At 40.3% G+C, this 27982-nt stretch overlaps 1 protein-coding gene across 1 annotated transcript in view; it reads left to right on the forward strand.

Moving 5' to 3' along the window:
- Positions 1-16006: 16006 nt before the first annotated feature.
- Positions 16007-27982, forward strand: part of LOC150088490 (cytochrome P450 2J2-like) — a 71455-nt gene continuing 59479 nt past the window's right edge. The window contains exons 1-3 of the mRNA XM_090370186.1: positions 16007-16287; positions 21115-21242; positions 22683-22789. Of these exons, the coding sequence (XP_090226312.1) occupies positions 16007-16287; positions 21115-21242; positions 22683-22789 (516 nt within the window). The remainder of the gene's footprint in view (positions 16288-21114; positions 21243-22682; positions 22790-27982) is intronic.

Consider the following 27982-nt stretch of genomic DNA (forward strand, 5'->3'; position numbering starts at 1 on the left):
TCAAATTCAAGATTTATTTAAGTCGATGAAGATTGTACAATGAATGAATAACAATGCCTTCGTAGTAATTTTAACATCAAATATTTTGGATGATCAAAAGAGAATAAAGATACATTTGAACATATGGTTGTATATTGCATTATTTTATGGTAGATTTAATCGATTTTACACTCGTAAATAAGTGAATTTATATTTGTACTACTGCCTTCTTTTTGTGGTTTTTTATGAATAATATTCATCTCGTAATGTATCAGCAATTTGAGACCTAAAAAAACATCGTTTGGAATAACTTTGAATCATCGGCATATAAAGAAATAAATCAATTTTCTATTTTATACTCTCTAACCATATATCCTTAAATTCAAAGCTATTTCATTTTAACCTTCTCTTATGTGCTTATGGCGCTGAAGTGGTGTCAACCTTACCCTCAATTTTACGAAGATCTCAGACAATCATTCAACACTACAATCTGAAACTTTGTTTTAGGAATGATCGCAAGTCAACCACAAACATTGCTAAAATCGTTTTAACAAGACGCTGTATTTTGCAAACTCAAGATGTACACTCTACAGAGGATCCTTTCTTCGGAAGGAATTTTACTGGTCCATCACAGTTATCTACCAACTCCAGTGTCTGTTGATTTTGCTCCTGATGTCTTATGTTATAATATATCTTCCGATTATTATTATGTCATCTTTGCTACTTGGACTTCGGATTTCTTTTTCTACTTCCTGTTGTTTTCCTCCAGTTCCTTAATGACTGATTCTGATATTGTTCTGGGATACTTGTCGTCAGGACATCAGCTGATGCTTCCGCCGATAGAGTGGTTTCTCTGAATTTGTGTTCTTGGTCTCTTTGGTCTTCCTTTTATACCGTCCTAGATTGAAAAATACACGACCCGAAAAAATTACCAGGACACAGAAAACATGGTGTAACTTGTGCAACTTCCGATGAAGCGGGAGAAAATTTCATATGAAGGCGGCCCTAATAGAAAAGAGATTAAATGAGAAGACAACAAGAGGCTTCGGAATTACCAAAATGGTCATTACCGAAGTCAATGCAAAGTGCTCGAAAATATGGTCACATGACATCAGTACGGCGTTTGATTCCCTCCAACGGCTAAAAGGGCCTGACAGCTGTGAACGCTCGACATACGGGTGTCTGTAAGATTCTGTGACAATAAATTGCATTTCTCACCAGAGGAGAACTGAGCACGCCAAGAGAACAAAGTTTTTACGTTCAATGCAACGCCAAAGGAAGCCCACACATGTTCGATTGGATTTAAGTCTAATTATCGTGCTGACCACGGCAGTCGTTGAATATCTTCAGTTTCAAGATATTCTTCCATCACCTCTGTACTATGTAGTACGTGTGCCCAATTGTTCCAGCGGCCTATTAGCCGCCAGACCCCTGGTGAAACCCGACTTTACCAATAGCAGCCACGGGGAGGCCGGCCGGGTGTTACCAATATTTGTACTCTGGCGGGTCCTGCCATTTACTTTTCCGAGATTTCAGTGGCTAGGACAAAAAAAAAAGAAAAAAAGAGAAAAAAGGATCGCATTTGGAATTAGTGATACTTAACAAGTTCGTATTAATAGTATGCGACCTGGGGCTGTACGGTAAAAAGTGAGTTTTAAATGCCAAATAGGTTCGGGCAAGAATTTTTATGTTTTTCTTTTAAATTTTTGACGTGTAGGGCTAAAAGCTGTGGAAGACAAAAGTCTGGAGGAAGAAACTGGAAATAAGGGGATGTAGCGTAGATGGTCCTTGCAGGCTGTGAGGCATGCCCGTGCCCCACCAGAGTGAGAAAATTGGAGAAGCGAGGAGAAAGGAGAGGGAAGGCTCTCCCTCCCTCCTCAGGAGTTTGGGAAGAAAGATCGGCTCAAGAGTGTGCAGATTTGTGTCACCAATAGGTTGTCCCGACGGGAGAGCGCCACCGTAATTGGTTTCTATCTGTTTTGCAGGCCCTGCAAAGCGAGCCATTGAGTCCCGTCCAGGTAAGACACTGACAGAGGAGTTATATCTGGGATGTCATCCTTCCATACTGCATGTGGTCTGGGTCTTATTATCTGGTCATTATCTTGGGGTCATATGGTTGTTACTATGGGGATTTATCCCTTCCGTGATGTTTACTAGTCATTACAGTACGTTTTGTCGTTTTGTAGTGGGTCTATGCTGCAAGGCCTTGCAGAAGTACCCCTTTGTTCTGATGTCATGACTATTTAAAGATGCTTTTTGGCTTCCATTGGCGATAATTATGCCTCTTGTAATTATACAATATATTGTCACTTGTTTTTTCCAGTGCATTTTTTTGTCAGTCCAAGGTCTGTATAATCGACTCCTCTGAGTCGTCTCGCTGCTATTTGCAGGTTTGGCTTGTTTCATTCCATTAAGGACTTCTGTATATGGCAGCTAGTGTTTAGCGCCTGGTACATAATCCCCGGGAAAAAATCAGTTAAGGCTAAGTATTCCTCTTGCGTATCTAGTAGATGCGACTCAAGATCCTTCGGTAGAGAGTGGACTCTAATGATTAGTCTGCATCTATGATCTTCGTATTGGGTACACTCAAACATAATGTGCACCCAGCTTTCTTGTTCCCCACAAGTACAGTGCAGGTTCTCAACTGCTCCCAATGCTGTTAGCTTTGTATTGAAAGCCCCATGACCCGTAAGGAGGTAGGTCGTGTAAAGTCCAGGTTGCAGCCAGGTTGGCTGAATGAGGTATACTCTGTCTACGTCTGTGATGAAATTTTTGGTGATATTCCCTTTTGTTATATTTGTCCAGCGGTTTTGCCAGGTTTGTTTGAGGTATTTCTGCAGCTTGTTCTTTTCAGCCTTGTGGGTTGCATTGTTATCCAGCCTATAGTCTGATGGGTGCAAGGCATTCCTTTTGTTATATAATATGTTATTTCAGTGCATATGATGTCCAGGTCAAGGGGAAGGGGTCTGGCCAACATCTGTAGAGCAACAGTGCTAGTGGTGCTGCAGGCTCTGGTTATTGGGTAAAAGAATAGTTCTATCCTGATTGAGTCGATTATGCGTCTATTTACGACAGTTGATGCCTTCTGATACCAAACCTCAGAGGCCTATCTTATAGTTGGTAGGAATGTTGTTTTGTAATATAAGGAGAATATTAAGTATTAGGTATTAGGTATGTTCGGGGTCTGACGGCACCTGGGATTTCTCCCATCTCCGCGTATGTTCTCTGTATCGGACAGGCCAGAAATTTAAAAGTGTGTGGGAGATGTACTGTGTAGTTTGTTGTGCCCATTGTTCATCCGGCCTGTTAGCCGCCGGGCCCCTAGTGAGACCCAACGTTACCAATACCCGCCACAGGGAGGCCGGCCGGGTGTTACCAATATTTGTACTCTGGCTGGTCTTGCCACTTACTTGCCTGGGATTTCAGTGGCTAGGACCAAGAAAAAAAAATCGAGGTTGATATTAGTGATACTTATCAAGTTAGTATTAATAGTACGCGACGTTGGGCTGTGCCGTGAAAGTGAGTTTTAAAAACCAAATAGGTTCGGGCAAGAATTTTGATGTTCTCTTTTGATTTTGAAATGTAGGGCTAAACGCTGTGCCAGACAAAAGTTTGGGGGAAGGATGAAGACTGGGGGGAAGAAGTTGGAAATAAGGGGCCGACAGAGTAGATAGCCCCTGCAGGTAGTGAGGTATGCCAGTGCCCCACAAGAGTGAGAAAATTGGGGAGGCAAGGAGAGGCAAGCCCCTCCTCCCCAGGAGTTTGGAAAGAAAGATCCGCTCAAGAGAGTGCGGATTTGGGTCGCCAATAGGTTGTCCCGGCGGGAGAGTGCCACCGTATGTCGTCTCCATCAGTTTGCAGGCCGTAAAAATCTGGCCGTTGAGTCTCATTTAGGTGGGACACTAATAGGGGGTTAAATCTGGGATTTCATCCTTCCAGACTGCATGTGGTCTGGGTCCTATTTTCTGGTCATTATCTTGGGATCATAATCAAGTCTACTGGCTGTCGTTATGGGGTTTTATCCCTTCCGTGATGTTTGATAGTCCTCACACTACCTTTTGTCATTATGTAGTGGGTCTATGCTGCAAGGTCTGGGGCAGTGTCCCTTTGTTCTGGTGTCACAACTATTTAAAGGTGTTTTTTTTTTTTTTTTTTTTGCGCTTCCATTGGCGGTAATCATGAATCTTTTGGTTAGACAATATATTGTCACTTATCTTTTCCCAGTTCATTTTGTACTCAGTCCAAGGTCTGTATAGTCGGCTCTTCTGTGTCATCTCGCTGCTATTTGCAGGTTTGTTTTGTCTCATTCCTTTAAGGTCTTCTGTATATGGCGGTTAGTGTTTGGCGCCTGGTAAATAATCCCTGGGCAAAATCAGTTAAGGCTAAATATTCCTCTTGTGTATCTAGTAGATGTGACTTAAGATCCCTCGGTAGATAGTGAACTACAAACAGACAATTGGCAAACAGATTCGCAATCCAAAAGGCAGACTGGCAAATACTAGACGAATACCTTTCCAACTCCCCGATCGTGATACTAAATAGGCCGCACCAACTGCCCACGTTCTGTAACACACTGTGGGAGGCCACAATCGACGTCACGCTGTCCACTAGGAACGTCGCAGGCTATATAAAGGATTGGCTTGTTCGGGATTCGTGGACAACGTCCGATCACAGAGTGATTACCTATCAGATAGCAAGGTCACTTGACAGAGCCGCAATATCCAAGCAAATACAAAGCCGCTATGCCATTCGCAAAGCAAATTGGGAACGTTTTAAGGAAATCCTAATACCAGCAACGGCCCAACATCTAAATGAGCCAAATCAGCTCGAGGAACCCAATAAAACCCAAACTAAAGTAACCAAGATAATAACAGAAGCCAGCAATGCAGCAATAAAAAGAAGAAGCCCGATCCGGGGGGCTGTCCCCTGGTGGACCCTGGAAATTCAACAGCTCAGACGGGAAACAATTAAAAGAAGAAAACAATTCCAACGGGCAAGGCGCACATGGCCGGCCCATGAGGTTGAACGTTTAAGGCAAAGATATAGAGAAGCCAGAAACAGCTACACAAATGAGATCGTTAAGAGCAAACGCAAGGCCTGGGTGACTTTTGTTAGCACAACAGGGAACACCGAACCCTGGGGAGTGGTATACAAGATAGTGACGAACAAACTTCCCAGGGGGGAAGTCATTTCAACCACCCAGACACCACAAGGTGATTATACCACCACGTGGCAACAATCTATAAGCAATATACTGGATGCCATCTTCCCGGAACCAATAGAGCCAACACTGCCAGAGCAACTTATCATCTGTCAAGATAATGAAGCTTACTCAACAGACACCCAGGAGCCACCCTTCACACGGGATGAACTACAACAAATGGCAAACCAGATAAGAAACAATAAATGTCCAGGCCTGGACTACTTAGAACCCGAAATTATTAAGAAGACCGTGGAGATCGTTCCAGACCTCCTCTTACACCTATATAACAGCTGCTTGGCTAAGGGCATCTTCCCCAAAAAATGGAAGACAGCAAAGGTAAAATTAATCGCCAAAAATTCGAACAAACCACCCCACCTGCCAAACTCCTATCGGCCAATAGCCCTACTGCCGGTTGCAAGCAAACTGCTAGAAAGACTACTCTGCACAAGGATAAATCAGCATTACCAGGCAGCGAAACTCGCAGAGACATCGCAATACGGATTCAAGCAGGGTTCGTCTACTGTGGAAGCCTTGCGTAGCCTATCGGAATCAGCAGCAAACTGCAGTAATAAATATCTTCTAGTCATATCCGTTGACTTCGCTGGGGCGTTCGACACCATTTGGTGGCCGAGCGTACTGGCAAGACTAAGGCAGGCACAAGTGCAGATCAACTTATACTCCATAATTAGGTCATATCTCTCCGAGAGACGCATCATCGTGGAAGCACCTTATGGTAGAGTGAATCGTGATGTACGCAGGGGCTGTCCCCAGGGTTCTGTTCTGGGGCCGCTCCTGTGGAATATGGTTCTGGACGAGTTCTTGGCTTTGCACCTCGGTGATGGGCGCTCCCAGGCCTTTGCTGATGATTTGGTCCTCACCATTGCTGCAGATAGCAGGGCCCAGCTAGAGGAAAAGGCCAATCAGGCAATGCTGATATTGCAAAACTGGACCAGAACCCACTGCCTGACGATATCAACAACAAAGACGTCCTCCATCCTGCTAAAAGGCAAGCTTGATATACGTAGACCGCCACAAATAAAGGTGGGACCTACCACAATAAAATTAGTGACCCAGTTAACATATTTAGGGGTTATACTGGATGGTAATCTTACCATTAAACACCATCTAACGTATATCAGAGCCAAAATTAAAAGATACTCTGGATTGGTGGCTAGGATCGCCAGGCGGGACTGGGGGTTAAACCAACGCACCCTGTCATTGTTTTATAAAACAACCTTCCTACCCATCATCACTTACGCCTCAGCAATATGGTTTCCCAAAACAGCAACTGTAGCAAACCGATGCATCCTTGATGCAACGCAAAGAACCATCCTACTGACAGTTACACGTGCTTGTAGGACAACCAGTACCCACGCACTGCAGGTCTTGGCCGGAGCTCTCCCCCTTCACTTAGAGATCACGCGCAGGGGAATGAACTACCACATAGAGAAAGGAATACCTTGTACACACCATGGCTATACTGTGGACATTAATGCACCACAAAAAAATGAAAAGACAAGACTGCAAAAACACCTGATGCAAGTTTGGCAGGAGCGCTGGGCCAACTCAAATAAGGGAAATATCACCAGGAAATTCATTCCGAACATCGACAGGATGTACCCCAGTCCCCCAACTTGGTTTCAACCTGGCTTATACACCACCTATTTATTAACTTGTCACGGGGCCTTTAAAGCCAAGCTGGCAGCGCTGGGGATTGAGGTGGATCCGAGCTGTGCCTGTGGGGAGCTTGAGTGCTGGGAGCACATTATGTATGATTGCACCCATTACGAGGACCTCAGGTGCAGACTGATCACTACAATACACTACCTCCCCAAGAACTTGGAATCACATCTATTGAACTCACTAGAGGAATACAGGGAGCTAAAGGAATATGCCCGAAAACTATCTGGTAGGCGTAAAACACTGATAGCCATCTACAGAAGATAAAAATAAAAAATAATAAAATAAAATAAATAAATAAATAAAAAGAGACACAGAACACGCGTGGAGAGGATTCAAAGAGAACCTCCCTCAGGAACCTGCTCACTACTAATCATCTAAAACCAGCGATCGCAAGAATAGCCCCATGGAGATGCGGATCTTCCCATGATGAAGAGAACCACAGCCATTGCTAACAGACTAACAACGGACCTGACCAGTGTTTATAGCTGTAGGACAAATCTGGATACCAAACGCTACCAATGACAGAAGACCGATGAAGATAGAGAAACTCCAAGTTTCTGCCTCAACGGAGCCATATTAGCTCAAGGTTCTGCACTCTCTTGTGCAGTGCAATTCTTTTACTCCCACACCCTGCAGGGGAGGGAGGTGACGGCTTGCTGTCTCCTCTCTTCCCTGCCACACCATTCCTTCCCTCTGGTGGGGCATGGGCATGCCTCACTGAATAATTGGGGATCACCTACCCTATCGACCCTCTTCTTCCTATTTCATCCCCCAGCCTTCACTCTCCCCTCCCAGCTCTTTCTCTTGCACAGTGTATAGCCCTACACGTCCAAATTTAAAATACACCAAAAAAAAAAATTCGCCCAACCTTTTAGGCACTTCAGAAACAGGCCTTCAGCGTCAAACCCCATATTAGCGCTTTAATGTAAGTGAATTAAAATCAACCGCGGTCGTTCCAATTTTATTTTAGGTCCTAGCCACTAAAATCCCAGGAAAGTAAGTGGCAGGACCTGCCAGAGTACAATTGACACAATGGTAACACCTGGCTAGCCTCCACGTGGCGAGATATGGGCAACGTCGGGTCCCATTAGGGGCCTGGCGGTCAGTAAGCCGGATAAACAATGGGCACAACATATAACACTACTCATGACCCACACACTTCTAAATCTCTGACTTTGACAGGGTACTGTCATCGATACATAGAACATTCACGGAGATGGGAGAAATCCCAGGAGCCGCTAGACCCTCAATATACCTCATACCTCATAGATAGTGAACTCTAGTTATTAGTCTGCATGTAAGGTCTTCGTATTGGGTACACTCAAACATAATGTGCACACAGCTTTCTTGTTCCCCGCAAGTACAACGCGGATCCTCCACTATTCCCAATGCTGTAAGCTTTGCATTGAAAGCCCCGTGACCCGTAAGGAGGTAGGTCGTGTAAAGTCCGGGTTGCAGCCAGGTTGGAAGATTGGGGTAAACTCTGTCTACGTCAGGGATGAACTTTTTGGTGATATTCCCTTTTGTTGTGTTTGTCCAGCGGTATTGCCAGGTTTCTTTTAAGTATTTCTGCAGCCTGTTCTTTTCAGCCTTGCACCCACCTAGACTACACTGTTATCCACTGTGTAGTCTAGGTGGGCGCAAGGCATTCCTTTGGTTATATAATAGGCTATTCCAGTACGTATGATGTCCAGGTCAAGGGGAAGGGCTCCGGCCAAGACCTGTAGGGCAACAGTGCTAGTGGTGCTGCAGGCTCTGGTAATGGTTATCAGGATAGTTCTATGGATTGAGTCGATTATGCGTCTACTTACGGCGGTTGATGCCTTGTGATAACAAACCGCAGAGGCATATGTTATAGCTGGTAGGAATGTCGTTTTATAATATAAGGAGAGTACGCGACGTTTAAGTCCCCAGTCACGATGGACCACACGTGCTAACAGTGCAGAGTACTTCCTTATCTTTGTTCTTAAATGTGTGAGACGCTGCTTGAAGGAAAGATTACAATCTAATATCACCCCCAGGTACTTAAGCTGGCTTTGGAGTTTCATTGTGGTGTTGTTCATCTTTATTTGAGGCGGCCTGTGCAGGTCAAGGGTGCCTTTCAGTAAGATTGAGGATGTCTTAGTTGGTGAGATTTTTAGGCAGTGTAAGGTGGTCCAGTCCTGTAGTACCTTGATGGCATGGTTTGCTTTTACCTCCAACTGGGTTCTACTGTCGGCAGCAATTTTCAAGATTAAGTCGTCGGCGAAAGCTTGAGTTTGGACGTCACCAAGGTCCATGGCCAGGAACTCATCCAAGACAATGTTCCACAACAGCGGCCCCAGGACAGAACCCTGGGGGCAACCCCTGCAGACACTGCGGTTTACCCTACCATAGGGTGCCACGACACTAATACTCCTGTCGGTAAGGTAAGACTTGATAGTGAGATACAAATTGCAGGAAAGGTTGGCCCGCCTTAGCCTGGACAGGACATTTGGCCACCAAATGGTGTCGAAAGCCCGGCAAAATCTATGGAGATGATTAGGTAGTATTTACTGTTGGAACTGGTCACACCGTACAGCAGATGTCTAAGTGCCTCTACTGTTGAAGACTCGGGCTTAAAGCCGAACTGGGTAGACATGTGCAGTTCAGCACTCTTGTAATGTGTGTCAATTCGGGCATATAGCATTCTCTCAAATAGTTTGCTGATCACTGGTAGCAAAGCTATCGGTCTGTAGGTGGTTGGCTCTTGTGGAGGCTTCGTGGGTGTTTTTGGGATCAGCTTCAGTCCCGCAGTCTTCCAGTTTCTTGGGAAGATGCCTTGATGCAAACAGTTATTAAACAGATTTAGGAGGAGTTCGGGGGTCAGATCCGTTACTTTTTTGATAATTTCCGGTTCGAGATAATCGAGGCCTGGGCACTTATTATTTCTTACGTGATTTGCCGCGGATTTGATGTCATCTAGCGTGAACAGTGGTTCACGGGAGTCAGTGGTGTATATGTCATTTTCTTGGCATATTCTATGCTGTTCAGGTGAAGTAGGCTTTGGGATTAATGGGATTTAAGGTTTGTATTGAGGTCTCCAGGGTTTCTTATACGGCGAAAGCGTTAATGGGATTCAAAGCAATCAAAGTAACCCGCGCTAACCAGGGTTTCCCCTTTACGCCGCTGGTTCTTCTGTGAGGGCTTAGCGCCAAGGCCGGCAAGCGTGTTTGAGTTCTGTTGGGTGTTTTGTGCCAGCACCTGGCATTTCGCAACCAGGGGGCAGCGAACACCTAGCTCCTTCCCACCCTGACTCATATCCTAAGCCACGTGGAGGCAGCTAGACTCAACTGTCCCAAAACTCTTACTGACGTGTCCGGACAAGATGGAAATCTCAAGATAAATAAGGAAAGTAAAATTTCATAGATAGAGAAATATGGGAATTGGTAGGGAAGGAACGCGGATAGAAAGAAAATGGGATGAAGAAGGAGATATCACCTGAAACAGAAAAGAAGGGTTAAAACAGAGAACTTAAACAAGTTAGAAGAGTACTAGTGGATAATGTGCAGTGTAGCAAAATTAATTCAACGTTATTTACAATTATTAGCAATAGGTTCAAGTTAACAACCTAGAACAAACAATATTTAACGATAAACATAAACATCTCGTGTATGTTAATAAGTGTTATACTCTGTAAGACCCTGAACCATTGGTGTGTGAATCACCACTTAATATTCAATTACTATCATCAAAGTGATTTGAACCAATCACACGGCATCATATCAGCATTCACAATCATTTACATGCACAAAACAGGGTTAATGGGATAAAAATCACCGACTTCCTTGTGTACAGTACACTTGAAATGAGCCTTCTCAACCTAATCTGGTTGGAAATGTTTCTGCGGTCTGTGACCGCAGCAACTTCAAGAGACCGTTGACAACAGAACTTCGTAGGGTTTGATCTTGCTGCTAGGGCCAGATAACAGCTTGTTCTGGTTGACTTACCCTTTCGGCGATCGTGGTCAGTTCTTGTAACGGTTCCTGTCCCCTGTAACCGCTTCCATTTTGCCGAGAACACACTGCATGGCACATTATACTAAAATGCCACCTCAGTCTGCGACTGCCGGGCTTCAAGTTGTCTAACGACCCGTCATCTCAAAGAATCATTTAAACAACAACGCCTTGCCATCCTGAGTACCAAAGATGTGGCTATCCCATTGAGTAAGCCAAAAAATTGGAATGAAGTGATGTGGTCGCGACCTTTGTTTTTATAGGCATGAATAATTTCCGTAATGTGCAGCTCTGTAAGATGGCAGAACGATTTCTATTGGCTACTCGAAATTTGCATGGTAGTATACAACTAATATCAAATATTCGCCTCCTGCGATATTATTCACAATAAAACATCGATGAAAAACATTTTGGTAAGTGGGGTTTTCGTGACTGCGTAAGGCACCTGCAGCAGAGATAAGTACTTGAAGACTTAATTTTTATCAAGATTTATAATTTGTTACATTACACAAGTTTACCACAGTAACACTCTTGCTTTTTAAAATATTTTTTGCGTATTGGATGATTATAAAATTATTACCGTGGGAGTCCTTTATATCTCTCAAAGTATTTATCGGGTAGGTTAAAATCTTTGAACTTTCTAATATTTGAAGTTTTCTACCAGCAAAGCAATTATTTATTCACAATAACATCAGAAATAACATATATTCGTATATATGTACGCATTCCGAGGTTTAAGCTCTTTAAGCAGATGTTTACCGCAAAAGTCCTGACTTTGCAATACAATTTCTTGCCAAGTTGGAAGAGAATGACGAATGGTCCAAAGTCCCGGATCTGCATGGTGTGGTAGCGCTGCTATTTTTGTTGTTATTATTGGGATAATTGCGTTTTGTTGTAGTAATCTGTACTAGTGCATGTACAGTATACATGCAAATCAGCAGTTTCCGTAGCCGAGTGGTCAGGAACTTGAGTGCATGTGCGCATCCCCTTTGAGTAGACCTGGGTTCAAGCACCTAAATGCGGTCGATCGGCTAACCCGCACTGGACCAGTGTGGCAGATTATGGTCCATTTCCCTCAAAACGAATCGTTGAGGAGGCTTCCATCCTGTAGTGCGTTGATAATGGCTGCAGTTTACACCTACATACAGATTCCAAATCGAATTTATATATAGGACAGTAATATAAAACGTCCACCATCTCACACATATATGCATCAACAATTCTGAAATATTTCCTTATAGATATAATTTACATTGGTCAACACATCCCTTCCTTCCTTTATATTTTCTTATTGGCAATCTCCGACACTAATCAAAAATTTCCAAACATTACTTCGAAAGAGGTTCTCTTCCTTTACAGATTTTTCGCACATATCACGTTATATCAGTAGGCTTACTACAAATCACCTAATTCTATCAAGTCAATTACTACTTATTATCTTACATCAGTAATAGTACAAACTCAACCATAATCATATGTGAAGAAAAAAGAAATACCTATTGAGAAACCTCGACATCAACCATAAGAATCTTTGTTACTTCGCTTTTCTCTCTACAGGCAGGATTCCCCCTTTCTCTCAAGGTTATTCAATAGATATTTCTTTTTTTCTTTCACACATTAACTCATTACCTAGAATTTTATGTGTTATAATAATATCACATTATCTAGAAAAATTATACATGTTGCCCACTTTCCTCTACTATGCTTATGATTAATATCATTATTTATTCCCTTATTTTTTCTTCTCCTTAACACTTTTAAGTAACCCCACATCATTTAATGGTTTTTAACTTAAGCTATATGCTTAATAATTTAATGACTCAACTTAATAACTGAACAGGACATTACAGTAAAAGTTCGTCTAAAGTTTGAGGAACATCGTCAGAACTATGTTCCTGAAACCAATCTTGCATAACAAGTGCCCGATGGCTCGGCGCATTGTAATCTTGGAAGACAACATCGCCATTCGGGGAAAAGTGTAAAGTAGCGGGTTGTACACAGTGAGCAAGCAGTTGACGATAGCGGAGACCAATGATACGTTGTTCCACATGCACATGCACCAGGGGTCCAAGTTCCTGCCAGTGAAACATGCCCCACACCATACAATCGCCTCTACCGGCCTGCAATTTTGATACCATGCATGATGGATCAAGAGCCTAATGTTGTTGACGCGCCAAATCCATACACGACCATCCACGGTGTGGAGTAAATATCGTGACTCATCCGACAAGCACACCGTCATCCAGTCTTCTAACGTCCGACTTGCATGCTCTTTGCACCAGGCGAGTCTTTTACGCCGATGAACCTTGGTTAGGACAGGATCCCCTACGGGTCGTCTGCTGGTATAGCACATGCTTGCGAGCTTGCGATGCATGGTCATGCTAGATTTTGTTCTGGGTTTGCCCATGTTCTATTGGGTAGTCAACTCTTCAACAGTGCTGCGCTTTTTTCGTCTGTACGAGTCGTCTGATCCAGCGCCCATCTCTAACATCAAATTTTCGCTGACCTTTGCGATTTTGCAGTCGGGTCGTTGTTTGACCATTTTGCCACTAGTCCTGGTACACTTTAACTACGGCGGCTCTAGAGCACCCCCAGTTCTGCCGTTTGGGAAATCGAGGCACCAGTTCGTCGTGCTCCACAAACTGTCCTTTATCAAAGTGCGATAAATCCTTCATTTTACCCATCGCGCTCGGAGGTTTGCTACCTGCTGAACCACTGACCCTTTTCTATGCTACATAGGTCTATGCTACATAGGTCGACTAACTGCGCACTCTCGTACCTCACGTGGGCAACTTGTCGCGTTCAATTTTCACATGGGTGGTCATAATTCAGTGAGTACTAAGTGTATATAAATAAATAAATAAATAAATTTATAACCTCACTATTTTTAATCCATATTTTCAAACCTTAATATTAATTCCCCAACATTCTCTGCCATTCATGAATTTATTTCAGATAAATAAATATTTAAATTTTATTTGTAAGATTGTACTTTTACATGGTATAACTGTGGGTTCTCTATTACAATTAGGGGAGGGGAAGGATACTGCTCACAATTTCTTCAGCAGTTAACACTTCCTCTGCGACTTAATTCTTGACAAATATGCTGCTCACAACGATTTTTGCATGGACTGAATCAATATCTTTCTATTTGTACATATCAGTGAGTTATCAATATTTATTTATCGCTTTGTTGTTTTAATTATTATTACAATAATACCATTATTTATTTATTTATTTATTTTTTTGAGAATGTGTATTTAATTTAATAAACAATTCGTGGAGTTTAAACTGCTATAGTCATTAATGTTACAGCGTTCAGGGTTGACACCAGATGGCAGGAGAGGCTTTTGTTATCAGCAAAGTGTTTAATCTGCATGTTTAAAACTGGATGAGTTTCTACTTATTGTTTAATGCAGAACGAAGTGTGAATTTGTTTTGATAATGATTTGTGGTTTTACACTAATTTTCAGCAAAAAAAACTGAAATATATATTTGAAACTGAACAAGCGTCTATCGGATTCTTAAATTTTTTATAAATATCTTTTATTGCAGGCAGTGATTGGATACATGCTTGCCTGATGCAATGTTACCCACAACAGCGACAATGCTAGGGGTTTCACATTAAATAACTAATACAGGTAAAATTACATAAGACAATAAACGTATAATTACGTATTTTACATTTAAAATTGATATTAACATGGGAAATGAAAACATATGAAAAGACGATGGCAGTCACTCGGTTGAAGACGAAAGCTGGTCCCTGATGATGCGTCTTCTATACGATTTGTCCTTTATGAACTTTTTGTAGTCCACATCTATCTCCTGGACGTTGTGGAGCATCTCCATGGGCAGGAATCTATCCCCTATTCTCAGCCTCCACGCCACAGACTGCAGAGAGGGGAGGGCTCTTAAGGGTTTTGGGGGGATCCTCCAATTGCACATCTGCCAAAAATTTGGCGTATTGACTTCCCCCGCTATCATTTTAATTGACACAAGCAAGCGGAGGTCAAATATCCGTTTGGAGACTTTTCTGTAGTTTAGTAGTTGGATGATATCTGAAGTATGTGTGAGTGGGGGCAGTTTATGTTTGAAGAGGACCCACCGAAGAAGCCAGTACTCATCAGATGCAATGATTTTTAGCGTGGTTTTCGTTGCCGACGCCCAGATTTCTGACCCGTAGGTGATGACTGGCTGCAGAAACCGGTATATGTATTGGAGCGTGTACTCAGGCTCTGTGACATGAAGGAGGTGTTGTTTGGCAAGCCATCTTGCCCTGCATACCTTGTTATGAATGTCTGCAACATGGTGTTTGAAACTGAGTTTAGGGTCGAATATAACGCCGAGATCTTTGTGCTTGATGACTGGGGTGATGTGGTTTCCGTGGATTTCCAGGTTTAGTTGCGTTGGGTTTGATTTGAGGGAAAATACCATTTGTGCAGATTTTTTTGGATTTATTTTAAGAGAGAACTGTGCCAAGTATGTAATCAGATTCTTAAGGCTGTTGATAATGGTTTCAGAAACAGAATCGGGGCGGGCGGTCCCGTTGATCCGATAGAGGAGCTTCAAGTCGTCTGCATAACTGATAAATTCTGTTTGCTGACACAGGAATGGGTGGATGGCAGCCGTAAAGAGGAGCCCTGAGAGAACTCCGCCCTGGGGTACACCTACACTAACTTTCCTTGTGAAAGATTTTTTATTCACAGTCAGGTGAAGGACCCTGGTCGTAAGTAGCGACTTCAAGAATTCAAGTATATTGCCTTTTATTTGGTATCCATCCTCACAAAGTTGCAGGAGGGGCTGGATGTCTATGCTGTCGAATGCAGACTGGAGATCCAGATACACAATTGCCATCTCAGCCCTATCTTGTAATGCCCCCAGAATGGTGTTGGTGGTTTGCAGTAGGTTGGTAGTAGTGGACCTGCGTTTCAAGGCATAGTGAATGTATGGTGATTCACATGACAGAACCTGGTTGGTTAGGATGGGAAGAAGGCACTTCTCCATGACTTTGAGGAGACATGAGGCTTTCATTATTGGCCTGAATTGTGAAATTGATGTCGCTCCTTGTGTTTTGGGGATTGGTCGGACAATATATTGATTCCAGGCTGTTGGGAAACTTTGCGTTGTGAGGATTCCATTGAAGATACCTAGGAGTGCATCAATGATGAATACACTAACGCTCTTAAGAATTGCTTTTCAGTCGTTTGCTTCTTGGGTTATGGATTCCCAAATTTTACATTTTATAGAGGAGCGTTTCACTGCCTATGCTATCACCATATTCGTGGTAGTGTTATGCGCGTGTTTTTTGATTCCTCGTAAAAATTGGAAACGTCGGCTTCCACCTGGCCCGATCTGCCTGCCTGTTGTCGGTTATTTTCCTTTTCTTAAAAGACAAGCGCATCTCCAAGTGATTAAACTGGCCAAGAAATATGGAAATATATTCGGGTAAGTACACCTGTGTATTTATTAACATCTGAGCTGTATCACTGGTGTTCGTGACTGTCGGAAAATAAAAACCAATGTGCATTTAGTGATGCGAAATAATAATAATAATTTATTTGTCCCTATTTTATGTTACAATTTTTTGGAAGATAACAGCAAAAAGGGAGGGAGACACATAAGCGAGTGGCTCTTTAGGGGGGGGTTCCCTTAAAAAAATTTTGAATATACAAATACTGTATACAATTTAAAAATGTACAGTTCTGAAATTGTAGAGGTAATGTTGAACAGAAAAGACATAAATAAATTGCAGTTTTTTTGTACATTTCTTTACAGAAGACTTCAAAAAGCATCACTACGTATAACATCATTGTGAACATTTTTACAATTAAATGAGGAGAGAAATGAAAGATGATGAGATACATGCACAGAAATTTACAAACTATTTGCCAACTGCTTCCTTTAACATTTGTACATTATTTCCATGTTGGGGTTTTTAAAATCCAGGATTTGAGTGGAAGGTAATTTGAATCAGACATCCCTGGTGATGTGTTCAATTTGTTTCTTGTAGTTTCTTGAATTGATTTAATGAAGTGACATTTTTGATTTTTGCAGGAAGTTTGTTCCAGGTCCTCTGTATTTTATGCTTTTCTGACCTATGACTTTTCTGAAAAGCGGAATCTTCAGGTTGGCTTCATTTCTTAGATTATATGATATTTCTTGTTCGTCTGTGGTTAGGAAAAAGGAGTGGGGAATTCTGGTGTCTTCAAAGCATTGTAAACAAATTTTATAAATAAAACATTTATAAATAAATGTTTTAGTTATAAAATATGCAGAGGATACAATTAAAAGAATAAATTTCGGACGGAAGATTAGTTGCAAAATATTTCATAGTGAAGATATTTTATCTTGAAGATCTTTCGCTTTGGAAAAGACGTCAAGGGTAGCTCATGCCCGATAGAGCTATTTCTAAATATGTAGAATGGTAGTCAAATTACGGATGACCTTGACGCTATCTGTTCACTGAGTTAAGTTGGAGGGAACCTAATGCTTATCTCGCACGGTCATCCCAATTGAACTCCCATGATTCCTTCGTATCACGTCATTTAAAGAGTTAGATCTATGATATGGAAATATCGCAAGACTGAAGTGTACATTAAGGGATTTAATGTACACCCTTTTTTTTTTTAAGTTTAAACTGATAACTCTAAAGGAAACAATTCGTTCATCCATTAATTAATTATTTATCTCTGTGCGAATACTGACATAATCCAGTTATTTCTGGATTATATCAATAACAATCTGTTTACTCAAATGATTTAGGCGTTCTTTTGGTTACTCTCACTAATAAAGGACTTCATTAAACCATACGGAAAAGGTTTATGGGTATTGTTTGTTTGTTTATTTTATAAAGAAATTTTAATAAACAAACTGTTTATACTTCGGGACGACAACACGGTCAAAGGAATTCACCAGATAGAAATAATATAAGGAACATCATCGTATTAAGTCACGGGCTGGAACCCCGTTTACTCAAAACACGTGTACCTGCGTACTTGACCACTCGGGTACTGCGACCACGATCAAAGGAACGGCGTCTATGAGGCGTCAATACGTAATGTTGTAAGTGCGTACATTCCTTGGTCAGTTTGCTGGACGACGAATCATAATTTATTAAGAAAACAAGGCCAGAGACCAACTAAGTACTGCGGGAAAAAAAAAAATGTATACAAATATCATAAAAATTCCTGGTCTCATTGAATGGATTCGAAACTCAAGCGATCTTACCATGTCGTGTGGTAGGCAGATGATTATATCCACTCTGTTATCCCTGAGCTCCAATGTCTTGGTATGTAATTCTGTGTATTCTTGTGCGGATTCGTATGTTTTGCTAGAAAATATCGAAAAGGTGTAAAATTGTGCAATCTCTCGCTAGAGGTCCACATCAGAGTGGATCAGAATGTAAAAAAGGCCGATATAGCTTACTGCTATCCAAATGGAATTCGAACACGCACCTTCGACGCTCTGGAAAGACATAACCATTAAAAGCGGTAATAACCATTGTGCAAGAAGATCCATAACCTTGAGAGGATTATGGATCTTCTTGCGTCTTTAATGAAACAGTCTTCAGATAAAGTTTCAAGGCTTTTAACTAGCGAACAGGCATTTTTACCATAGAATATCCTCAGTTTACGGATATCCACCAGATGACTATGTCTGATAGCTGAAGGGACCTAGAAATTTATTCTGTAGAACCGAACTTTAGGCTTTCCTTCATTTTGAATTTTTTTGTTTTATTTGTCCACAAAATATATTTCCGATTTCGTTTTTTGGGAAAACCAATTTATGCCATTATATTTTTGGGAAACTTCATTTAAATTAGCGTAGGTTCAATTAACCTCCTTTTTTTATTATTTTCAAGCGCATTTTTAAAATGTTAAATTAAACTTAAAATTAAACTTACTTATCATCTATAAAAGTAAATTGTAATACGTATTTCTATTATTATTTTTTTTTCATCCATTTCATACTCAGCAATTACAGAACTTGAGTACTATCGCCAATGGTATACGATTTAGTTTTAAATCATTAAGTTTCAGAAACATAATGCTGTGTGGGGGGGTTTTAATAATTGTGTATATATTTATTTATATTTATTTTAATTTATTCCCCTATTTAAACAACTCCCCTTTATAATATCTCCCCACTTGCGCATCTGACTTTACTTCTCAGAAAATTCTAAGTTCATAGGGGAGAAACTCTTATATATGTTTAATTCCCATTGGTTAGGCTTGTGTCCAGTACAACAATTACACACACACAAATGTTATACAAAAAAACCAAGTTTATTATGCATATTTACAGTTAAATCATAACAAATCTCATTAAGAATAGAATTTCACTGTTTCAACACCAAGGTACTTACAACATATCCAGTCTCTTCCTATCTAACAGGCTCCTTTACAGACTTGACCCCTTTTTTTTATCTCACCTTTCTCATTACACATACACAGGTTAAATAGTTATACTTTTTATATGCTCACCTTATTTCTGCTCCTATTACAACTCAATCAAATCATACCTCATAGGTGTCAATAACATTTTTTTTATCATTAAAGTTAAACATATCATTGATCATAATACTTTTATGTATCATCATAACTACCAATTTATTCTTTAATTCCATATTCCTCTTTCTTATATATTTCTTTAACCATTATCAGTTACAGAACTTGATCACCAAAATACAATATTACATTCAAACACACCTTCAAGGGTTGGCAATATGCATAAATTTTATCTCCACACATTTAATATTTCTATTTTTTTTACTACAATTCCTTCCGTTCACTTTCTCATCTACATTACTATCCTCCTTATTCCAAATTACTGCCTAAACTAACCATAATTGCCTTAGAGTAGATTTTACTCCTATTTGGTTCACCCATCTAATCTTATCTTTATCATTAAATTCCCCAATTATCGCACTACAGTCCTTTCTCTAGCTTTTAACTTACAGTATTCTCAAATTAACTTTCACTTACTTAATTTCTGTAATCAGGTGTCTTCATAAGGGCCTTCTATCCTATCCTTATCCAGAGCTGCTATCTTCTGCTATCCAGGGCAACATCTTACAGCTTCCAGGGCAACATCTTACAGCGTCCTGATCATCATCATATGTCGTTCGCAACTGCTACTCCGCTTTCAGGATCTGCTATTTTTCCTGTCAGGACGGCTACCTTCTGTTCCAGTTCATCTCCTAATTTCTCACTCACTACATTACTGATAACCCCACTTCGACTTTTTTTCGTCGGCTATTTCTTCATCATCTTTCAAGCCACTCTTCCCGACTCACCCTTCCACTAGCACCGCTCAAAAAATTCTCCTCTCCCCTTCTCTTCCTTTTCCACTCTCTCCCCTTGTGTCCATATCCATCCACAATTTTCTCCAGGAATTTTCCCCGCCTTCCCACAGTGTTTTCTTCCAATCACTCTTTCTTTTTCATTTTTTCTTTCTTTTCATTTGTTGGAAGGCCTAATTCAGCCTGCCCCGTAGCACTAGCACGTGATTCCCAATATCCCTCTCTTTTATTATTTTCAACTTGTTAACATGTGTTCTTTGATGTCGGCCGAATATTCCAAAACAACTCTTCCTGTCTCATAACAGCTTGTCTCTATTGCACTCAAAAAAAAACCACAAATTGTGACACTGGCTACTATAGCGTCTATTTTTAGAAACTAGTGTGTGTTGTACAGAATACATTTCCGGTGTGTGACCCCTCATATAAACCTTAAGTTGTTTTTGTAGCGCCGGACCCCCTGGTGGGTTTGTCTCCATCAGTTCCCAGTTTTAACGGAAGTAAAGCTAATGGCTCTGCTTTCGTTCCCGCTACTCTTTTAATTTTTATACCTCTTACCAGAATAATTCTTATTTCTGAAACTGCATATATTACCCATTTATCCTATTAACGGCAAGAATCAAAAGAAAACTAACTTTCAAAGTCTTAATAAAAAATATTTTATTTTTGTAAGATTTTTCAAATCTTACAGCTGTAAGATTGCTTGTCATTAAAGAATAAGCTCACACTTAAGGAAATGTCAACGTGCTCTTTGCATGTACAACTCAGATATCTTAAATTCGAGGTTTATAGTTGGTCAACTTTTCAGGCAGAAAGATTAATGCCATAACTTAATATAGGCGAAGTTTAATCATTTTTAACTGTTTAAAAACAGAAATCGACTTGAAAAAGAAGGGTATGAGTACAAATGTTCAAAACAAAATTCGGAAGTTTTAATTTAAGATATATTGATTTCATTTTTGTATTCTTATCAGCATGAAGGTCGGAAGTCGGTACGTTGTTTTCCTAAATGACTTCAAGAGCGTGAAAGAGGCATTGAACAAATCGGCATTCCTAGACAGACCACATTCAACCGCAATAGGTCTTCTTCTTGGAGGCAGAAGTAAGGAAAGCAGCCATTATTTTGATATTTTTATCGCAAGTTTTACGATATTAAAACTTTGTTTTTAAAATTAAAAATAACTTTAAATAAAGAAAAAGTCTAACGTATTCGTATATATTTATTCTATTATAGTTTATTAAGATTTCTGTGTACGGATGCTGTTCGCAACTGCTTTTCATAATTAAGGAGTAGATGTCGATTCTTTCCAAATGTTAAATCAGAGAATGCATCGAAACAGAATAAAGTTCCCAAACAATAATTTTGAATAAAGTGCTGTGATGAACTTTCAGCACTTAGATCTGAAGTCAGCATTTGACACTGTAATTCCTTAGCAGAGTGGTTACCACCATCATTCCACCACTTTGTGTAGAAATTGTCTAGGTTTTTGTCCCTTTAATACTTGGAACAACATGCAATGTGGGTGTTTTTGATTCAACTGATGCCATAGTTCTTGAAACCTGGATGGATGTTGACTTCTGCGACATTCTGCTCATTCTACCTCGTCCTCCATATCCTCAGTTGTTTTGAAATTTCATGATTTGGATCTACCACAGTAGGCGCAATTCACTCTTATGTTTTTTTGTAAATTGATAGAATTCAGTTGTCGATTTCCTGATTGCTGAACGAAAAACCGAATTATTGGGATTGAATCCACGGAACCTTCGCCTGAGACAGTCCAGCTCAGTCACGTTGTAACCGAGTTAATAACAATTGTTGTGAAGAACTTGTTCCAGGAATATGAGGGGTTCAGCCTATTGTGGTATCATCCTAATCTTCAGATCTCAAAACAAGTAACAAAATTCAGGATGAAATAAAACGAATCTTTGCAGTTGAAATCTGCATCGATCGGTTTTTGAAAAACTCTGACAAGCAATTGAGTCAGCATGGACCAGCATTCCTGTGCCACGGTTTTTAAACACATCTCATTGTGTCTAATTCGCGACAGATTAAGATTTTGCCGAGATTAAAGTGGGATCTACTCTGTATTAATTAGGTGTACCTAATAAAGTTCATTCTCGATGCATCATAATGAGTTTTGGCCTTATTGCAATTTGTCCATTAACTCTTATCTGTATCTTTTTCCGTTTTGAGCCCGCGAATAGTTGTTCGAATTAAGCCTGTAAACTTAAATGTAAGTTTACTGTCGATTTTATTTTATTTATTTTTATTTTTTTCTTTTTTCAATGTGAACTTAAAATAAGATAACGTTGAGTTCCATTTGACATTCTTTTCATAAATAATTTCCCTCTTCATGGGTATTCTGTTTTACCCTAAATTACTGTCATAATTATGGAAATAATTCAGCAATAATTCCTTTGTTTAACTTTTAATATAAATAATTCTTTATAGTCTTTTTAAATTTTAAAGCATTTCGGTTCCATGCGGATATTTTAGGTTAGCAGATGTATAGATAACAATTGCTACAATTTTTTCTTAAAGGTTTTATGACAGAAAATGGCTCTGCTTGGCAGGAACAACGAAGATTTGCATTACATATACTTCGTGATCTTGGGTTCGGCAAAGGCCAGATGGAAGAGAACATAAAGGTAATTATAATTGAGATTTCGATAAATTGTAACGCATTTACTGAATCTTTAGTTCTCTGAAACTTAGATGTATTTCACGTCTGTGTTTCTCAACGAAAAAGTACGAATGCAACATTTTACAAATATGACATAATGTAGGACAGTGATGATTTTTGGGTAGCAGTGTTTTCTAATTAGCGAAAGGTCGATTTCAAAAGAATGAATACAGTAAAATACATTCATCCAAATGAATAATGCATTTTCACCCAAATATCAATCAAGAAATCACATTCTTCGATTGTTGCAATTTCTGAAGAACTCTAGATCCCCTTTCTGATGTGGTAAAACCCTCAGCGGTATGTTGGCGACCAGTCCCTCGCTCTTGACCCAGTGTCGCGTCTCTTCTCTCGCGCTTGAACATTCAATTATGGCTGCAGGAGATTTTCTGATCCCCAGGACTGTATGTCCAACTTTGCAGACGTTCCTTTCCCTGGCCTTCCGTGGGCTCCCAGACCAGAGGTGAATCCTACTCCTCCCTTCCCAACTCTTCTCTCCGCTGGAGGATGCCTTCTTTCCTCATCCTCCTCCCTTTGCCTACTATAACCCCACCTATTGTGGATCTTCCTCACTCTCTTCCCCTCTTTTTTAATTTTATTTTTATTTGTTTATTTATTTGGTCTCCATCCAGATAGCTTAGGCGACCCTTGAAGAGATCAGCCAGAATTTGCGAGTAGCCTGGCTCACCTCCCAGTGGTGATGGCGGGCAACGTACGGTCCCATTAGGGTCCCTGCCGCCGAGTAGCTATAGAGACAACAACAGAACATAACCCAATATTGCATAAACCAGACATTTCTTTTTTTTCTGGCTTATGCAGTAATAATAATAATAATAATAAGATTCTTTATTAACATAAATTGTATACAAAAGTGATTCGTTACACAGAATGCCAGAGGAATCCTACAATATGTGGTTTAGACAAGTGATGTTTTTATTAGAAAAAAAAAATAAATAAATAAAACAAAATTAATAATCAAAGTGCAAAAATCAAATAGTAATTACAACGAAAAAGGGCTGCAAGTTGAGCAGAGCATGAAATGACATCGGATAGCTAAGACCGGCACTTACATGAGAGTCCTTTACAAACAGCAAGATAGGATAAGATGTCATCGCGATATGCCTTGTCTATAGTCCACAGGTCGATGTCGATGTTGAGAGTGTCCAGAGTCACATTTGGGATGTGTCTCTTGAAATTCTGCAACCTCTGGAACCTTGAGTACAAGTTGGGGGATACTGCGGAGATGTCTGCCTGGCAAACGCCCACCAACAGTGCTCCAGATGTTGATGTGATCCTGCTTAGCTGAGCACAGATGAAGGAATGCCTTTATTTTTAGCACATGGGCTCTGTGGACTGTGGGCGTGTATTGCAGGTTGGAGCAGAGTGCAGATTTAGATGTCGTGTAGATTATTATTATTATTATTATTATCATTATTGTGAGACATTTTTTTGATATTATCATATCAAAGAAATGTCTCACAAAATTTAAGGAATCCAAAAGCAATTACTTTGCCTCACCATAGGATACTATATAGATTTGGAGATAGGCACAGAATGAATATAATAAACAACTTGTTGGCTAGCATTGATTTCAGGCTCACCAGAAGTTACCCCATCTCGAAATTAAAATTCCTAATAAGAAAATTCTTGATACTCAATGACACAGTAGATTAGAATTGATATGCAGATAAACTACTACCTCTGTTTACAGTGTGGAATATATTATGTGTAGTGACTTCATAGTCTTTTCTGTAAGATAACAAATTTGTACAAAACTGTTGTAAAGGAAGAATTACAACTTGTTGTCAAGAAATGTACTTTTCTTTACAAGTTCATTTATTGTAAACGAATTCTCTTGATAAATAAAAGTGTATTGTATTGTATTATTATTATTATTATTATTATTATTATTATTATTATTATCAATTTATTTCTCTGTTGAAGAGACACCCCTCGGACAGATCTTGTGCGACCAGAAGTTGGCCTACTTCAGCACCTAGAATATGAAGCCCCATAGATTCCTGAGGATAGTGGATGGTGCCGCTGAGCAAACTTCCACGGCATTGGAGAGCACACTACAGAAGTAAGTTGCGAGGTATTTCCTGATTATTTGCTTATTGTGCGTTTTTCACAGATCTATTTTCATTCCCCAGAAGTCTCTCGGGGCTTTGGAATACTGAGCTTGTGTTTCTTTTTATAGATGAGGTTTGCATCAAGAATTACTCCTAGGAATTTGACACTGTCTGTGGGAGCAGAACATTTCCTGCCAATTCTGGACGTAGAGAAGATGCAGTATCAGCAGAAGTCATCCGACTTGGCATAAAGATGAGCTAGTTTGAATTCCCTGGATTAACTGACAGACCAAACAATTTGGCAAACTTACAGAATGTATTTATGTAGCTATTTACAGATTCAGAGAAGGTTTGTTTTTCTTTTGAGTCACCAACACGGCATTCGCATTGCAAATAGCGTACAATATCATCAGAATACGATAGGAACGCTGGAAAATGATCCATTAGTAGAAAGAATATTTCTGCAAATAGCAAAGCTGAGGGAGACCCACCTTGTGGGATCCTACCTCGATGCTTTTAGAGACTGAAATGCCATTGACTGTGAAATGAAGCATTTTCCTAGATAACATGTTATTCAGGATCTCGAGCATATTTCCGGATATCAAATTGTAGCAGTGTGCTTAATGATTTTGTAATAACTGAGAGCAAAGTGGAGGAGAAATTGTTGAAGTTAAGCATAAAAAGGCACCTGGGGTGGATGGGATCTATCCAGTTATATTAAAGGAGGCGGCAAAGCAACTAAGCAAACCCTTAGCCATAATTATGAGAGCATCCTTGGACTCAGGGGAGGTTCCCACGGATTGAAGATGTGCAAATGTATCCTCAATTCACAAAGGGGGATCGAAGGGTGACACGAGTAATTACAGACCAGTTAGTTCTGTTCCGGGTAAAATAATGGAGTCACTGGTTAAGGATGCATTGCAGGATCATCTAGACAAGACTGCAGCAATAATTCAGACACAGCATGGGTTTGTTAAGAGAAAGCCTTGTGTGACAAATTTGATTGGTTATTATGATGTGGTCACAAAGGAACTGGATGCAAAAAATAATTTTGATATCATATATTTGGATTTCAGGAAAGCTTTTGACACTGTTGCGCATGGAAGACTGGTGCACAAATTGGAGCAGCGTTGCACTGGAGGCACATTGCCGCTTTGGATAAAAGGATATTTGAGTGGGAGAAGACAGAGTTGTAATCAATGGATATTGCCCTTCCTGGTCTAATGTTATTAGTGGAGTCCCCCTGGGTTCAGTGTTGGGTCCATTGTTGTTTTCTGTATTTATAAATGATATTGATGATGGTATATCAAGCTTAATGTCGAAGGTTGCAGATGACACAAAGGTTGGCAGGGTTGTTAATGACAGTCATGGCAGTGTGCTACTGCAACAGGATCTAGATAATTTGGGCAGATGGGCTAAGAAGTGGCAACTGAAGTTTAACCTTGACAAATGCAAAGTACTGCATATGAGTAGAAATAACCCCAGAGAAACGTACCAACTGTGTGGTACTACACTTAAGGTGGTAGAAAATGAAAAAGACCTGGGAGTAATTGTGCAGTCAGATATGAAGTTTTCTGAGCAATGCAGACAGGCTGCCAGGGCAGGTCATGGGGTTTTGTCAATGATATATAGGAATTTTGCAAGCAGGGAAAAGAAGGTGATTGTCCCTCTGTATAAGGCAATGGTCAGGCCACGCCTTGAGTACTGCGTACAGGTCTGGAGGCCTCATTTTAGGAAGGATGTAGATTTGCTTGCGCGTGTACAGAGAAGAGCAACAAGATTGGTGAGGGGAATGAAGGGATCCTCTTACCAAGAGAGGCTTAAGTTCTGCAAATTGCAGTGGCTGGAGACTAGGCACCGGCGCGGTGATCTGATTGAGGTCTATAAGGCCTTGAATGGGTTGAGCACGCTGAATTCTGATGGGATCCTTCCACTTGTTCAGATTACGAATCTAAGGGGGCATAAATTCAAATTAAGAAAAGACAGATGTAGAATAGATGTGCGGAAATTTGCCTTTAGCCAGCGGGTAGTTAATTGCTGGAACAAACTTCCATCTGTCGTTGTGGAAGTTGATAGGTGAAATAAATTTAAGGAGGAACTGGACAGGCATTTGGAGGGAATGGTGTGATTTTTTTTTTTTTTTTTTTTTTTGGCTGATGCTGCATAAGCTCCTACACTTGCTTTCTTGCATCACGTGCCACTACTACTACTACTACTACCCCTATATCCCATAGAATCTTTCAAGTAAGGCAAGAAGGGACGTGATTTGGACTGAGTCGAAAGCAGATTTCATGTCTAGAAAAATAGTTGAAGATCTTCGCTGTCATTCCAGGCATGAAATATTTTCTGGTAAAAACTGTAGGCAGGTTACAATAGATCTATTAAGTATGTTCGAGCCTATGTGCAAAGATTGCGAGTGCCACATCATTATAGAAGAAACCATTCGAGGTATTTCAGGAAAGGAGAGACAATTGGTATTGGCTGAAGTCAGCCAGTGTCTTTGCATGCGGCTTCTTCGGAACTGTCACTACTCTGTACGACAACCAGTTGAAGGCACCTGTACATATTTAAGAACTTTGTTGTAGAGTTGAGTGAGCTCTTTGCTGATGAAATAAGAAGCAATTTTTAGACTAAAAATAGGTATTATGGTAATTCCTATGGTGGATTTGTCAGGTGGAGAATTTATTATTATTATTAGCTATTCTTCGGGAATTTCTGTATTACTAGTAGGTGAAGGAATGTTAAGCGCTTCGTTCCAAGGATATGCTTCGGACACACGGTGATCTCGCTTAAAACGCAGCACATGCTCACACCATTCTGTAAGATGTAAAATCTTACAAGTATAAATTTTTATAGAAAAGCGAGATTAATTTATTAAAAGTAAAACTTATAATATAGCAATATGGGGCAGCGAAACTTTACAAGTTGAGAATGTTACTAAGGTCACTCGCAAGGGATTAAATTAGACAACGTTTATAGATGGGGAGCGGTAAGCTTGACATCGGATATTAGCAATCTGGGTACACTTCGGTTCCCAACACACAGGAACAACCAAAACAATGGAAACTGGTTGCAGCTGCTGTTGG

This window comes from Mastigoproctus giganteus, chromosome 3 (assembly GCF_048544385.1).
Source record: "Mastigoproctus giganteus isolate SK-2022 chromosome 3, ASM4854438v1, whole genome shotgun sequence".
Classification (NCBI taxonomy): Eukaryota; Metazoa; Arthropoda; class Arachnida; order Uropygi; family Thelyphonidae; genus Mastigoproctus; species Mastigoproctus giganteus.